Source organism: Manis pentadactyla, chromosome 3 (assembly GCF_030020395.1).
Source record: "Manis pentadactyla isolate mManPen7 chromosome 3, mManPen7.hap1, whole genome shotgun sequence".
NCBI lineage: Eukaryota > Metazoa > Chordata > Mammalia > Pholidota > Manidae > Manis > Manis pentadactyla.
This window is the reverse complement of record NC_080021.1, coordinates 23,425,119-23,440,211: the sequence shown is the minus strand read 5'-3', so window position 1 is coordinate 23,440,211 and position 15,093 is coordinate 23,425,119. Positions and strand designations below refer to the sequence as shown.

Sequence of the window (15,093 nt, the reverse complement as noted above, 5' to 3'; positions counted from 1 at the left end):
CAATTTCATATCAGTTCAGAACTTGATTGGCTTAATGTCTATTTCCAAACCATGTTTTAAGAAAAAGCAGAGTTACTTGTAGTTCTCAATGACTTCATTTCCTAGAGAACTGAGAGTGAACTCAATAAAAATCTTTCTGGTGAGCATTAGCTATTTTTCACACACTAAAAAGAATACATTTAACATAACTACAACTTCCTTTCATTTATGTAATCATATTTCCTATTTTGAAATTTATGTCATTTATTTATTCCATCCCATATTTATTAGGTTGTCAAGGAAACTATACAAACATAAAATAATAGCATTAATTCAGTTTTCATCCATATATACCACCCCTTTCAGTGATTCACAGATAGGATTGTATCAATACTTTCTTCATATTATTTTTCCTTTACTCATCCACAGGTTTCTTAGAAGTTTAGTCTAGATTCCATTGCCTCACCTGCCCCAGTGCCATTCAATGTAAACTGCATTCTTATTCGAACATTGTTTAAGAAGAAATATAGTGTGCCCCTAAGTGCTGGGAGTAAGAGATTGGGTCATTAAAAGTAAGTGTTACTATTATTAATTTTTTGAATTATTATGACTGTTCAATAATGACTTTCCAAATGACCATGAGACTGTCATTGCTTTCCTCTCACCATTATGAAATCTCTCCACTGAATAGTCTCATTCACTCATAAGGTTCTATTTATAAATTTTTGATTCCTAAATCCTGTGGCTTATTCTCAACCTTCATTTTATGTTTCCATGCATTAACTGGCACCAATTTATATGTTTAAACTTTCTTGTCCTTTGGCTTCCATGACATTTTTCTCCTACTCTGATTTATTTACTAGTCTTTCCCTCTTCTTCTGACCCCTGAATATAGTCTCTCTCAACATTCATACTCTCAAGCTTCTTTTCTCACTCAACATCCTTCTTTCATCTGTAATCTCCATACCTATACCTCTCAACTTGAAATTTCAAATTCTAGATTTTCCCCTAGGACCAAGACCTGCATTCCAGCTAGTCTGCCTGTAATCTCCATCCTGTTTAGTACCCTGACCCGTAAACTCACTCAGTCTCATTATTTTCCCATCAAAACTAGATTTTTCCTTAACCAGAGTTTCTTAGTGACAGTAGTGTTTTTCCAGTCATCCAAATTAAAGGAGAAAAGCTGGAAATGATCTTTAAGATTACATTTCTTGATAAATCCTAGCTAAAAGTAGAGCAGTCCTCTCTGGTCTATGAAAGTATTCTTTGAATATCCACCTATTTATAAGCTCCCCATATTTGTCAGTGAGGAAGAAAGGAAACTGTAATTTCCAAGTCAGATGAGAAAAAGTCAACTCTGAGAATCACACAGTCTTCATGAAAATTCCGAACAATAGAACATTGATTGATTAAATAATGTTTTACACAAAAAATACGTGATGTGCAATCTGCAGCACTGGTATAATCATCTATTCATTAATATATACATATATTTATAAGCATTGTTGAGTTTTTTAAAAAGAGGTTAGAAAGAATGGGAATAGGATATCCCAAGGAAGAATATTAAGGACTATTATTTACTTCAAACTGTCACCAGTGGATTTCTATAAATAAATGTAATGAATCTGTTTTCACTGTGTACCAGGGAATGCTTTAAAAAAAAATGCAAGAAGTGAAATAGAATATTCTAAACAACTTAAAGAACACCTATTTTCAAAGAGTCATAGAATTCAGAAAGTACAAAGATAAATATCAGGTCTAAACTCATTTTTATGCCTTTTGGCAATTGAAGTTGAATGATTTGTTCTAAGTCATATATCTGGTTATGACAGATGTGAAATTTGAGACTTCTAACACCATTCTATTAGCTCCTGCTATTTTCCTATCACTGTTAACATGACAAATGCATCCACTTTGGAGGTTTAAAGGCCTGTGTGAAGCTTAATGCATCCTCAAAGCTTGAGATTATTCAACTTTATGGAAACCAAATAGTGTTTTAAAACAGGAATTTTTGGAAATAATTTGTATCCAAATTTATTTCTGTCTCTTTTTCAATGGGTGACTATTAGTCAGGGTTCTCCAGGAACCAACAGGATGTATCTGCCTCTGTATCTGTATTTTTATATACCTACATATCTGTATCTGTATCTATAGTGAGAAAGATTTATTATAAGGAATTAGCTCACATGATTACGGAGGCTGAGAAGTCCCAGAGCCGGCCACCTGCAAGCTGGAGCCGGAGAAAAGCTGGTGACATAGTTTCAGTTCCAGCCCAAAGGCCTAAGGATCAGAGAACCAACGATGTAAGCACAGGCCCGCGCCAGGAAAGACGACGCCATAAGCTCAGTCCATGGGCAGAGGAGGGCCGCAGCGCTAACTCCGCCGGCCAGGCAGAGGGAATTCTTCCTTCCTCTGTCTTTTCGTTCTACTCAGGCCCTCAACAGATTGTATGCGGCTCACCCACACTGAGGAGGACAATTTGCTCTACTCAGTCTGCAGCTACAAACGCTAATCCCACCTAGAAACACTCCCCCAGACATACCCAGGAATAATGATAAGCCAAGTATCTGGGCACCCTATGACCCAATCAAGTTAACACATAAAATTAATCATCACAGTGACCTTTAGCAAATGACGTTAACTTTTCCGAGCCTCAGGTACTTTGTCTGCAAAATGGGGGAATTACTATCTGTTATATAGGGCTATTTTGAAGTTTATATGTGATGAATTTACGAGATGAACATGATCCTTGCCCATAATAACTAATCAATCCGGGCCAGTTCCTTTCCCTCCATCTCCCTGTATTGCCTGTGAAAAGATCAGTTAAGGCGTACTATTAGCCTGTTATTATGGGGAGAAGTGTGTCTCCCCAGACAAAAAGAAAATCACCAGAAACGAGGAAGCGGCCCTGGAATAGGTCATTTCCTGGTATCCTTAGAAGCAACACGGCCCTGCCAACACCTTGATCTCAGACTTCTAGTCTCCAGACTGTGAGACAACACACTTTTGTTGTTTATGCCACTTGGTTTGTGGTACTTTGTTACAGCAGCCTGAGGAAATCAGTACACCTGAGTTTCTTAGATGGCCCATTACTTGCAATGACATCTCTTAGAGATAATTCTTCATTAGTCCACATCAGGTTATGCAAGGTCCTTCTTTTCTAATTTTTAAGGAGAATAAGCCCAGAACTCCTTCTGGCCCAATTCTTAGTTAACATGCATCTTCAAGAATGGAGACTGTAAGATGTCACCCTGCTGTGTGTGATTCTGGCTATAGTTCTTCAGTATCTTATTAAGCCTAGGCTATTTATACAGATCATGAGTTGATGGAATAGACAGGTGAATGGATGGATGGATGGACAGATGGATAGAGAGAGAGATGTAGAAAGAGAGAGCAATCTCTATTTCTGTCTCTGTATATGTGTCTATATGTCTATATATCTCAATAATCTGTGCCTACACCTATCCTGCTTTTTAACAAATAACCTTTTTCCCATTTTATCAAAAACTTGCTATAAACATCACTTTAATAAAATGATCATGTCCTGCTCTCTCATACATTTATATTTGCTATGATTTGCCAACCATTCCCATATTGTCAGGTAATTGATGTCCCTTCCTCTTTTTGCCACATCTTTTGAAATAAAGTTTTGTCCACAATTCAGACTATTTCCTTAGATAGTGTACTTGAAGGGCTATTACTAGGCCAAAGGCTATAAACATTTTCAGGAATCCTGAAACTTATTGCCAAATTGATTTGCATAAAAGCTGGCATTCTTTCCTTTGGGGTTTAATCCCAAGACAATTCTTCATAGGGTTCATCTGCCAGAAACAGGGGATGAATATGTAGAAGCTCAAAGCCATGTATAGTGCTTACATGACATGTAGGTAATTCAATAAATTTCTAGCTCTATCTTTCTTGAACCCAGGATTTAAATGCAATATAGGTTTTTAAACGGTCAGTTTATGTACTGAGCAGAAGGCTTCTCTATCCTCTCTGTTCTCTGGGATGTTTCTACTGACTTGCACAGCTGAGTATTTAGTTCAGAGATAACTTTCAATAAACTCTTGTCTCTTGAAAATAAACAGTCTGGACAATGTATGGTCCATTTGGAATATGAGAAAATAAATAACCTAAGATGTGCTTCCCTCTTGCCTTTGCAGCCCTTTTTGGAATGTGTGCTCCAGATCCTTCACTTTCTTCCCCACAGCAGAAGGTTTTATTAAAAATAAAGCTGCTTTTTTGACACTTCTGGGCAACCGTTTTCTGAAGAACCACAGCAATGCCTGGCTTTGGAGCCCCACTTCGAAGGAACCAGTTCATCTTCCTGGTGCTCTTTCTTTTGCACATTCAGAGTCTGGGTCTGGACATCGATAGTCGTCCTACCACTGAAGTCTGTGCCACACACACAATTGCACCAGGACCCAAAGGTGAGGAAAGAAAAACAAAACGTTCATATATAACAAGTAAGCTGTCTTCCCCCATCTCTCAATCCCACAGTAGCTCTCAGTAACTTTCTCTTTTCCCTAGCATCCTGCCACTTCTCTTCTATTTTGGAAAACCAATGGCCTATTACTGATTGTAAAATTTCCCTTGATGTTAGGTAAGAGAAGGTTGGGAGGGGGTGGAGGCCAGGGGGCAGAGATGGAACTCATGCAGAGGAGAGGGGTTTCCCTCTTCCATGATGCTCCAGGGGAGCGTACACAAGCCAGACATTGATCTTCAGGAATTCATTCTGTAACACCGTCTCTATGCTTGGGCTGTTTGTATTCCAAGGCCTTTCTCATACTGATTCTGGTAAAGCTACTAGGCAAAAGTTCAGTGAAGTAAAAAATCTTTTGTATATTTCATAAATGAATGGACTCCAGGGTCCCAGTGCAGAGGAAAATTTTTGTCAAGGATTGGGAGTAGTATATAAACGAATATTTCTTTATTTGGATGAAGACTCGTTGGGACCAAGTGTCTTCAGCTAAAGGATGATAGAATATTGCAAAATCTTTTCAAGTAAAGTGATGGTCTAAATGTGCTTCGAGCAACTGGTTGACAAAAAGTGCTGCTGTTTTGCTGGTGCGGTTCTGACCCTTTTGTTCTGAAAGTGGTCACTGCAGTGCAAATTGGTGCTCCCTCTTTAGTAATTCATGCTATGTTTCTCCAGGCTACAGATGGAAGAATTGCCACTGCTTAAAAGTTTTAAGTAGCAAAAAAGGGACTTTAAAATAGACCCTCCAAAATACATCGCCCTATGCCTGTCAGTTATTTAAATGTGTATTGCTTAAAGTGCATTTTTCTTAATCAGTGAATTAATTTCTTCCCAAGATTGCAATCCAAGTTTTAACCTTTGATACCATAAAATAAATGCAGGGAGAACAATGAGACCTTAGGGCTTCCAAATAATTTCGTGGGTGAATAAATGAATAATGTGAGGGCAAATGCTCAGAAAAGAAAGTTTCAATTAGAAATAGAAGTATTTACTTAAAACTACTACTGCACTTTCCATAGAGTTTAGGAAACTTTGTATTATTCCTGGCATGCCATAGAGAATACTGAAAATTAAAGTTTTCCTTCTTTGTATAAATGGGAGACTCCATTTGAGAAAAGCACTGCTAAATAATTTTCCTCACAGAGAAACTGCAAATTTCAAGCTGAGGAAAAATAGACCAAGTGTTGTTAAATTAATGTCCAAAATATAATGCATTGCAATTCAACAAGTCTATTCATTCCAGTTCAGTCAACATATATTTAGGACCTATTAAGTGCCAAACACTATTTTAGATACAGAAGCGGCACTAAATGATATATATCAGTGTCATGAGCAATGGAGAGAGAAATCATTTAGGAGGAAAAAAGCAGATGTCAGTTAATGTTTGTTGGGTACCAGCAGAGTATCTACCATGGGTCTCCCTCCCCTCATTTCTTTACTTACCACAAAACTTCTCCCTTCCCGGACTGGGGAGGATGGGGGGAAAGGGAGGGATAAGGGCGGGGGTGGTGGTGGAGAAAGGGGGCATTACAATTAGTATGTATAATGTGGGGGGTGGGGGCACAGGGAGGGCTGTGCAACATGAGAAGACAAGTAGTGATTCTATAGCATCTTACTACACTGATGGACAGTGACTGTAATGGGGTTTGTAGGGGAGACTTGGTGAAGGGGGATCCTAGTAAACATAATGTTCTTCATGTAATTGTAGATTAATGATACCAAAATAAAAAATAATAATAAAATTAAAAAAACACTTCTCCCTTCCCGTTACAAACCCTATTAAGATTTCAAGATAGCAACTTCTTTAACTCTCTTTCTGAGCCTGTATAGAAATCACGAGATGATTACAAGCCAGAAATGTGACCGAATAAAGTGGACTCTCCTGTGGAAGAGAGACTTGGGAAGGGGCCCACTAGAACCCTGAGTTCCAGAAGTAAGCCTCTTATGGACCTGGTAGGATTTCTTCTACCCCCCAGAGCCCCGTTTGCATCAGATGGATTCTGTATTCCCTTCTTAGTAAAAGTTATATAATTCCAGAATGTACTGGATGCCTCCTAAGTCCCATCTTCTTAGATGCTAAAGGTTTCAAACTAAGGAAGAATTTGTCCTAGAACACATTTTCCATTTGGAACTGAGCAGTAGATTGCAAACTTTTGAGGTCAGGGCCCAGCTGACTTGGTTTTCTCTTGGCACATTGCCTAGGTGGGCAGATGGAGCAACATACACATATTCATCACTGCCCTGCTTCTACTCAGGGTTCTGTGCTAGAGACTGTGGACATAATAAAAAACAAAACTGTTTGACTTCTTCCAAGATTTAAACTGCCACCTACCCTACTTCATTCCTTCAAGGATGTGGTGACACCCCTTCCCCACCCCTGAACAAGCAGATATGTACATTCATCTCTACAGAAATGAAACAGAAAAGCTTGATGGCTAGGTAAACATTTTAAAGAGCTGTGTTATTGCTTCTATTTAATTTATGTTTCTTAAGTGCAAGCTGATAATCTATTTTTCTCCAGGGGTAATTATCTCAATACAGTATTTACTGTGCTCAGAAATTTCTAGACACTCTGAGAAACAGAGACACAGAGGATAAAAGGAGTTTTTCCTAAATTTTGGAGACTGGGAGTGAAATTAATTATTTAGAGTTGCAGGTGGAAAACAGGTTAGTTGTAATGCTAACCTGTCATATAATATGTTGTCCATTATAGGTACACTATTTTTTACTGCATTATTTCCCAAGCACAACTTAGAGGAAAGAAAAACACTGGATTCAATCTGTTTGATCTTTAGTATTTAACATAATAAAATATATCTATTTGTGCTTTAGTTTCTTTATTTGCAAAATGAGCTTCATTGTAGACCTGTTTGAAGAGTAATATAATTAATGTAAACTTTAAACTAGATAACATCATAAATCGTAAATAGATTCCTAACAAATTCTATTTATCTCTCCTTTCTCTCTCTACTTATCTTAGCATTGTTCCAGTTATCAAAAATTCTTCTTTGGAAGCCATTTTCATATAAAAAGCCATACTTTTTATGCCTCAAATTTATTATTTTATGCTATTTAGTAGAAAAATGGTTTTCCCCCGACCTTGGTGGTTACTTTAAACAATTTATGTGAAATTCTGACCTCTAGTGGTTTTCTTTGAAAACAGCAATGGCAAGACATTTTAACAAGATGTTTAAAAGAATGGTTAGAACCAGTAAGAAATATGTAGGTGACATTTTGCAGTTTTCAAGAAACTTTCAAATACTCTCTCTTGCTTAGTTTTCACAGCTGCCCTATGTGACAGAAATTAATTTAAACTTAAAGAAACGATCTGAATGAGGCCAAATGGCAAGGCCAAGGTCTTTCTCGTAGATACAGGGCAGTCATGCAATCTGAACTTTATCCCTGGCCTTTTGGCTCAAGGTCCAGTGCCCGTCCAAGACATCTATTGATACCTATTAGTTCACGTTGCAAAGTACAGTCCACCAACCCCTTTTTGATAAGAAATGGATAATGACAATATCTAAGAATGTGGAGCTCATGCAACCTCACAGCCTAGCATTGCACCAGACACTAAAATATACTAAAAATGTGTCTCCTCTTTGATAATTAACCCCATTACTTCTATAGTTTGTTTGAAAATGAATGATATTTCATGCTTTTGCTTATTTTGACTTCTGCTAGCCTTTTTTGTTCAGCTTTTCCTTTCAGTGATGTTTTTGGTGTGTGGTCTAAAGAGGCTTTGTAATCCATCTGGCTTCTCCCTGCTTCTCCTGTGTCAAACTGCTTTTCCACTTGTTTACTCCAGGCATCCTTGCTTTGTTTCTCAGTCCTGACCCAGAATCTTTGCCCTGGATGCCCCCTCATCTGGCTCAACCTCACCCCAGATCTTCCCAATGATAGTTCCTTCTCCTCATTCAAGTTTTAGCTCAAATGCCATCTGTACAGTGAAGCCCTGAATGACCACCCCCTCAGTCTCTGCCGGAGTTCCCAAGACATTGTTTTTATTTTCATGGACTAAATTTAAATCTCTTGTGTATTTGTATATTTATAGTCAGTTCTAGAATGCTAGCTTCATGAAGGCAGGGACCTTGTCTATCTTGCTGAGGGTGTGTGTTTTTCTCCTGCCCAGAAGAATAACTGACACATAGTGAGGGCTCACTAAATATTTTTGATTAAATGAATGAACCAGATTTTCCAAGATCCCTCAACAGTTCCTTAAAAATACTCTCCAAGTATGTCCTGCAGCTCCCAACAACCATTGCACATGCTTCCATGAAAGGAGCTTTTGGGAGACGCTGTCACTGCACCACTTTTCAACAGTCAGAGAACATGCCCACCAGAGGCCACTGAATTTCTGCCAGTACAACAGTGTCCCAGCTTCTCTGGCACCCCTGTCTCAGCCTATAGCCTGGTGATAACTCAATGCCACTTCACACGGTGAGGAAAGCTCTCCGTTCCATACAGACATCGCAAGGCCTGCAAATGAGCATCTGACTCCGCCACTCCGTGGCCTGAGGTGAGCTCACAGGGCCAGAAAAGGCTCTCCACCTTCAGCATGACTAATGGCAACCTCAGCCTCGGTTGCAGCAGCAGTGATGCTAACACACTGAATAGCTGCCATTTGCTGGGCCCTGTGTGAGTGCTTTCTAGCCATTTTTAAATGTAATCACCTCAATAGACTCTAAGAAAGAAAACATTATATTCTCATTTGATAGATAAAGAAACTGAGATTCAGAAGTCACTGGACTAAGGCCACACAGCAGGAAGGTGGCAGGATGGAATTCAGTTCAGTTCCAGTTGGACTCTCTGCTCCACTCAGTCTGCTAAACCCTCTAGTCAGCCAGAAGGGCCCTTAAACGGTATTGACTATACCACAGTATTTTGGGGGGCAAATGTTAATAGTTCTGTTAGTTTCTGCTTAGCGTTCCCATTGTTCACTACGGAAATCATGTTTGGGACAAGGACACACATCTGAGTAGCAGACAATAAGACGTGTGCATGGCTTTGCCACGAGGGAAGCCTTGCAGAGCTGCCCTCTATCTTCTGGGCTAATTTCTTCTGCAGTAAACTCCTTAGCACTCAGGGGATGGGCTTCTATCTGGCCACCCACTAGTTTACTGAACATGACTCTGGATTCTAGCAACTGGCACAACTTGAGTTATTTCCCAGGAATCTTCCCAGACTCCAGTGTACACAGGCCTTCTTGTGACCCCAAAATAGATGAACAGATATGCCCAGGAATTTCTGGATCCCTTTCACAGCCAAACTGGAAGTCTCACTATCTCAAACCAAACTCAGAGATAATTTGGTTTAATCCTAGTTATTTTTACGTTTGCGAAAACAGATGCCCAGGCAGGTAAAATAACGTGCTCTAGGTCACACAGCCACACACTGGTGGCAGGGCTAGAACTAGGACTCATATCCCAACTCCCAGGCCAGCCATTGCTCCACTCCCCCATATTGTATTATTTTCTTCACATTGTATCATTCTCATTAAGCATGAAATGATCTTTCCTTCAATTTCAAAAATCAACATTAGAAAAGGAGTTCTGTGAAGTTAGTGTACAGACATAATATAGAATTGTTTTAGCTCAGTCACCTTGATACAAATTAAGTTGCTTATTTCTTTCTGGTGACTTTATCAGAGAGGTTACATGAATAGGTATCTTCCCAAAACCTTTACATTAGTTGTGCTAATTCACTGGATTCTTTCACCAAGAGTTCTAATACATATTTTACACATAAGGGCAAATGAAAATTTTAAGTGGCTTGGCCGGGGTGTTCTTAACCATTTTCTCCTCCGTTTCTCTTTGGGTAGATGCCAAGAAAACAGTTTAAGGTTATGTCTGGAGGAGAAGGAAATGACTCTGGCAATTAAAGTGTGGATAAAGAGGAGTCAGGAGGCACTGAATGATAATGACAAAAAAGTTGATTTGTTTCATTTTGATAAGACTGCATTTTTTTTATCATGCCATTTTTTCCCCCAACTCTCCTATATCATAATTTGGCTGTATAGCCTTGCTAGTTGGGACCATAGTAACAGGTCTTATATGTTGGTAAAGATCATGGGCTTTGGAGACAAAGTACATAGTTGTAAATTTGAGCTCTGCCACTTACCCATCTGTGAGGTTTTAAGTCCCAGTATCCTCATTTTTAAGATGGATATAATGATATTGCCCATCTCAAATGTCTATTTTGAAAACTAAAACATATTTTGCTATAACTTAGCTATCATCATTTTTGTTTCCATTAGCTTCTGTTGATATTCTTAGTCATCATAGCTTCCTCTCCCCATGTCCCTAAAGAAAGGCTCATAGATTGTAAAGTTGGCTTTACAAATAGAAATTTATCAGGAGCATGCTATCATCTTCTGCTCCTTGCTGAAATTTCCTGCCTTATTTTAGTCCCACTGCAAAGTTAACCTTTATCCACCAACAGCCCATGAACTTGAGACCACCCTTTCCCTTCATGAATGTTGGCTTCTTTTTGTAGTTCTCCAACAGAGCCTGGTGTGCTTTATCAATTAAACAGGAATAATAATAGTGTAAATACCCCCTAGGGATATCATAGGAATAAATGAGTTAAGATATATGCAAAACCAAACCTCAGTTTTATCAGTAACATGGAATGATAATAGTGTGACGACTTCACAGGGTTATGGTGACAAGAAATAAGTTAAGCCACATGAAGAACTGAGCAGTCCTTGACATGTCAAAGACCCTTTTCTTTTCTCTCCCCAAATGTCTGAGTTCTCCCCATCCCCTAGTAGGGACGCCAACCATGCCTGTCTTCTGATCCTTAAATGTTAGGGTTCTCTTTTGTTTTATGTAAGTCTGTATTTATTTATTTATCTTTTTTTTTTGCAATTTTTTAAACTTTATTTGACAGTCAGCTATTAGTTCTCATTCACATTAACTGTCTGTAGATTTTTGAAGGTGGTGACGAGGACATACGTAACCAATGTATAGAACTTGTTTGGGGAATCTTCATCCTCATTAAGTTTATCTGTCTTTTTTTATTGAAATATGGCTGACATATAGTATCATATTAGTTTCAGATGTATAAGGACTCTTTGTATATTAGAAAACCATAGATTAGGAAAACCCAAGGGAGAATAAGATTGTTTTTCCTGTTTTTCAGTTCTTGTTTTCTTCCTTTAAAGAATATTTTCCTTTAGCCACTGTCTGTGCCCCAGGCAGGCAGTTCTATTGGCCTTGGGTCATTGACCATATATGTAGGCCAGCAACTTATGTCTCTTGCTCTTTTTATTTGTGTTTATGAAATTCTACTTCTGGAAACTAATTCTGTTAGAAATTGCTTTATTTGCCCTCTCCACATCCTTTCAGGATATCCAACCCATAAATAGTCTGTCTGTCTTTTTTACCACACATTTGATCTGTAATATTCTATAACTTTACAAAATTCTTTAAATTATGTTTTATAGGTTTCTGTGCTGTCTTATAAATGAATGCAGCAAAAATCCGACACTCAGAGACTCAAGCAAAGAAACATCTAAGCAATTTGTTTTCAAATTATTCACTGTGATTGTTCTTGATTTTAAACTCTGGAAGCATCATTACAGGTCTCTTGTGGCCACTTGACAATACTTGTATCTGTTAAACAAATTCTGTGAATACGAGTCTTTGGAATTTACAAAGGGTTTATCCATTATTTCATTTTAGCTTCACTGATGTGCTATAGGAATCATTATCCTTATTTAAAGAGAAGGAAACTAAAGGGCATTCTTGCATGAGAGCCTTCTGAGGGTCATTATTTGACATCACCCAAAGATGAGATTATATGCAAGACATTCCAGTATTAGGTGTAGTCCACAATAGCTCAGTTTAGGGTGTTCTTACTGGCATGTGATGAACACATATCTAGAAAAAGATTTTAACATTCAGAGCCAAAAGCTATGACAAAGTCATCTGTCTCATCAGATCACACACCCAGTGACCAAATGACAGGACCAGAAGAGGGGCCCACATGTCCAGGGGGAAGTTGGGGCAGGGGGGGAGTGGGCAGTGAATATGACAGGATGCTCCAGACCAAAATGCAAGTCCCCAGATTGACTGAGCGAGTTTGATACACTGCAAAGGATGATCTCTGGAACTGATTTATCAGTGTTACCCTAGCACTGGAAGAGTAAGGCTAAACAATGCCACCAGTGATCATGGGGCAAAGCCAGTACTAGGCCTTAGACAGACCAGATACACTGAAATAAAGCCGCCATCAAGTATACAAAGACTAGGACCTGCTTTCCTAGCTCAGAGCATCCCTAAGGTGATATTTCACTTTTCAAATTAAAATGGGCTCTAAATTTTAGTTATCCTATCATCTATTTATCTATCTATCTGTCTACCTACCTAGCTAGCTATCTGTCATCTATCTGTTTAACCTCCCCATGATCAAGGGAAGCAATACCATTTTGATATTCTTCTAATGTGGTCCAACCATACTCACCTGGAACTTTCTCCTGCTTCCTCTTCCTGATTGTCTAACATTTTAACTCTGAACAAATGAGCATATGCAAGACTGAAATGCCCAGCATGTACTGCTGCCAAGGAGTTCCTGCGCCTGCCTGAAAGGCTTCCCTAGTGGGATCTGAATCTCCCCAGAGGCATCATTCCACTGGCCTTACACCCGCATCCCTTCCTGTCTCACTTTTTGGCACTAGAAATATGGGTGGGAGTGGGATGTGAGAGCCCAGTGCTCTGCCAGGTCGGAAAGGAGGAACTGTTACTCACCTCCTTTTAGGTAAATCTGATTGATTTTTTAATAAGGAAAAATTTCCCCTATTCTAACTCCAATAGCTTCAATGTAAACTAATCTAATTTTCACTGTACCTTGGGTTTTCTTTTTTCTTTTTTTTTTCCAGTTTTTATAACTATTTTGTAGTAGTTGTGAGATTGTATCAGGTCTGACCAGCCAAATGATAATTTAAATCGGGAGCCAGTGGGAGTTTCTGAGTAGAAGAATGACATAATTAGGCTTGTTTTTTAGTGAGATAAATGTCTTGGCAGGATTGAAGACAGGCTGAAGGGTGTGAGAAGCTCCTGGTGGGACACAGATTAAAAATAAGAGATGAATTAGGGCTGGTGGGATAGGGAGAAGGGGGTGTATTAGAGATTTCAGAAGCAGACTTGGTAGACTATAATGAGCTCAAACAGTGTTTGAGCAGCCTGTGGACATCCAGATGGAAACGTCCACTAGGCAATTGAAAATAGATATCATAAATATTTCTTAGGCATTTCTTCTCTACAAAAGCTAATCACAGGACATACAGTCTTGACTCACAGTTTTTATGTTTCATTGCATTTAGTGGTAGTCAAGACACTGACATACTCACAAATAGTTTGTATATCCATGGATTGGGAGGTTAGTATATATAATAGCACAGTTATTACTTATATTTAATAATAGCATAGTCTTTTGTTTAAGTTTTTTTCCATGCCACTTTGTACTGAAAGGAATTTTAGATAGAATATTGTTTTTTGGTATTAATCTGCAATTACATGAGGAACACTATGTTTACTAGACTCCCCCCAACACCAAGTTCCTCCCACATTCCCCATTGCAGTCACTGTCCATCAGCGTAGTAAGATGTTGTAGAATCACTACTTGTCTTGTCTGTATTGTACAGCCCCCCCTCTGTGCCCCCCACACATTATACATGCTAATCATAATGGCTCTTTTCTTTTATCCCCCCCTTTATCCCTCCCTTCCCTCCCATCCTCCCCAGACCTTTTCTGCATTCTTGGGTTCTGTGAGTCTTCTGGTGTTTTGCTTCTTCAGTTTTTTCTTTGTTCTTATACTCCACAAATGACTGAAATCATTTGATACTTGTCTTTCTCCACCCATCTTATTTCACTGAGCATAATACTCTCTAGCTCCATCCATGTTGTTGCAAATGGTAGGATTTGTTTTCTTCTTATGGCTGAATAATATTCCATTGTGTGTATGTACCACATCTTCTTTATCCATTCATCTACTGATGGACACTTAGGTTGCTTCCATTTCTTGGCTATTGTGAATAGTGCTGCGGTAAACATAGGGGTGCATCTGTCTTTTTCAAACTGGGCTGCTGCATTCTTAGGGTAAATTCCTAGGAGTGGAATTCCTGGGTCAAATGGTATTTCTATTTAGAGTTTTTTGAGGAACCTCCATACTGCTTTCCACAATGGTTGAACTAGTTTACATTCCCACCAGCAGTGCAGGAGGGTTCCCCTTTCTCCACATCCTCACCAACATTTGTTGTTGTCTTTTGGATGGTGGCAATCCTTACTGATGTGAGGTGATATCTCATTGTGGTTTTAATTTGCATTTCTCTGATGACTAGTGATGAGAAGCATGTTTTTATGTACCTGTTGGCCAACTGAATTTTTTCTTTGGAGAACTGTTCAGCTACTCTGATAATTTTTTTGTTGAGGTGTGTGAGCTCTTTATATATTTTGGATGTCAAGCCTTTATCGGAGCTGTCATTTATGAATATATTCTCCCATACTGTAGGATGCCTTTTTGTTCTATTGGTCGTGTCCTTTGCTGTACACAAGCTTTTCAGTTTGATGTAGTCCCACTTGTTCATTTTTGCTTTTGTTTCCCTTGCCTGGGGAGATATGTTCATGAAGAAGTCA

The 15,093-nt window shown here is 38.8% G+C and overlaps 1 protein-coding gene across 1 annotated transcript in view; it reads left to right on the top strand.

Annotated features, from left to right (window-relative positions):
- The first annotated feature begins 433 nt into the window (after positions 1-433).
- The window catches only part of COLEC10 (collectin subfamily member 10), a 47,502-nt gene continuing 32,842 nt past the window's right edge, over positions 434-15,093 (top strand). Inside the window, exons 1-2 of the mRNA XM_036876450.2 lie at positions 434-551; positions 4,143-4,409. Coding sequence (XP_036732345.2) covers positions 4,262-4,409 — 148 coding nt within the window. The 5' untranslated portion in view covers positions 434-551; positions 4,143-4,261. The remainder of the gene's footprint in view (positions 552-4,142; positions 4,410-15,093) is intronic.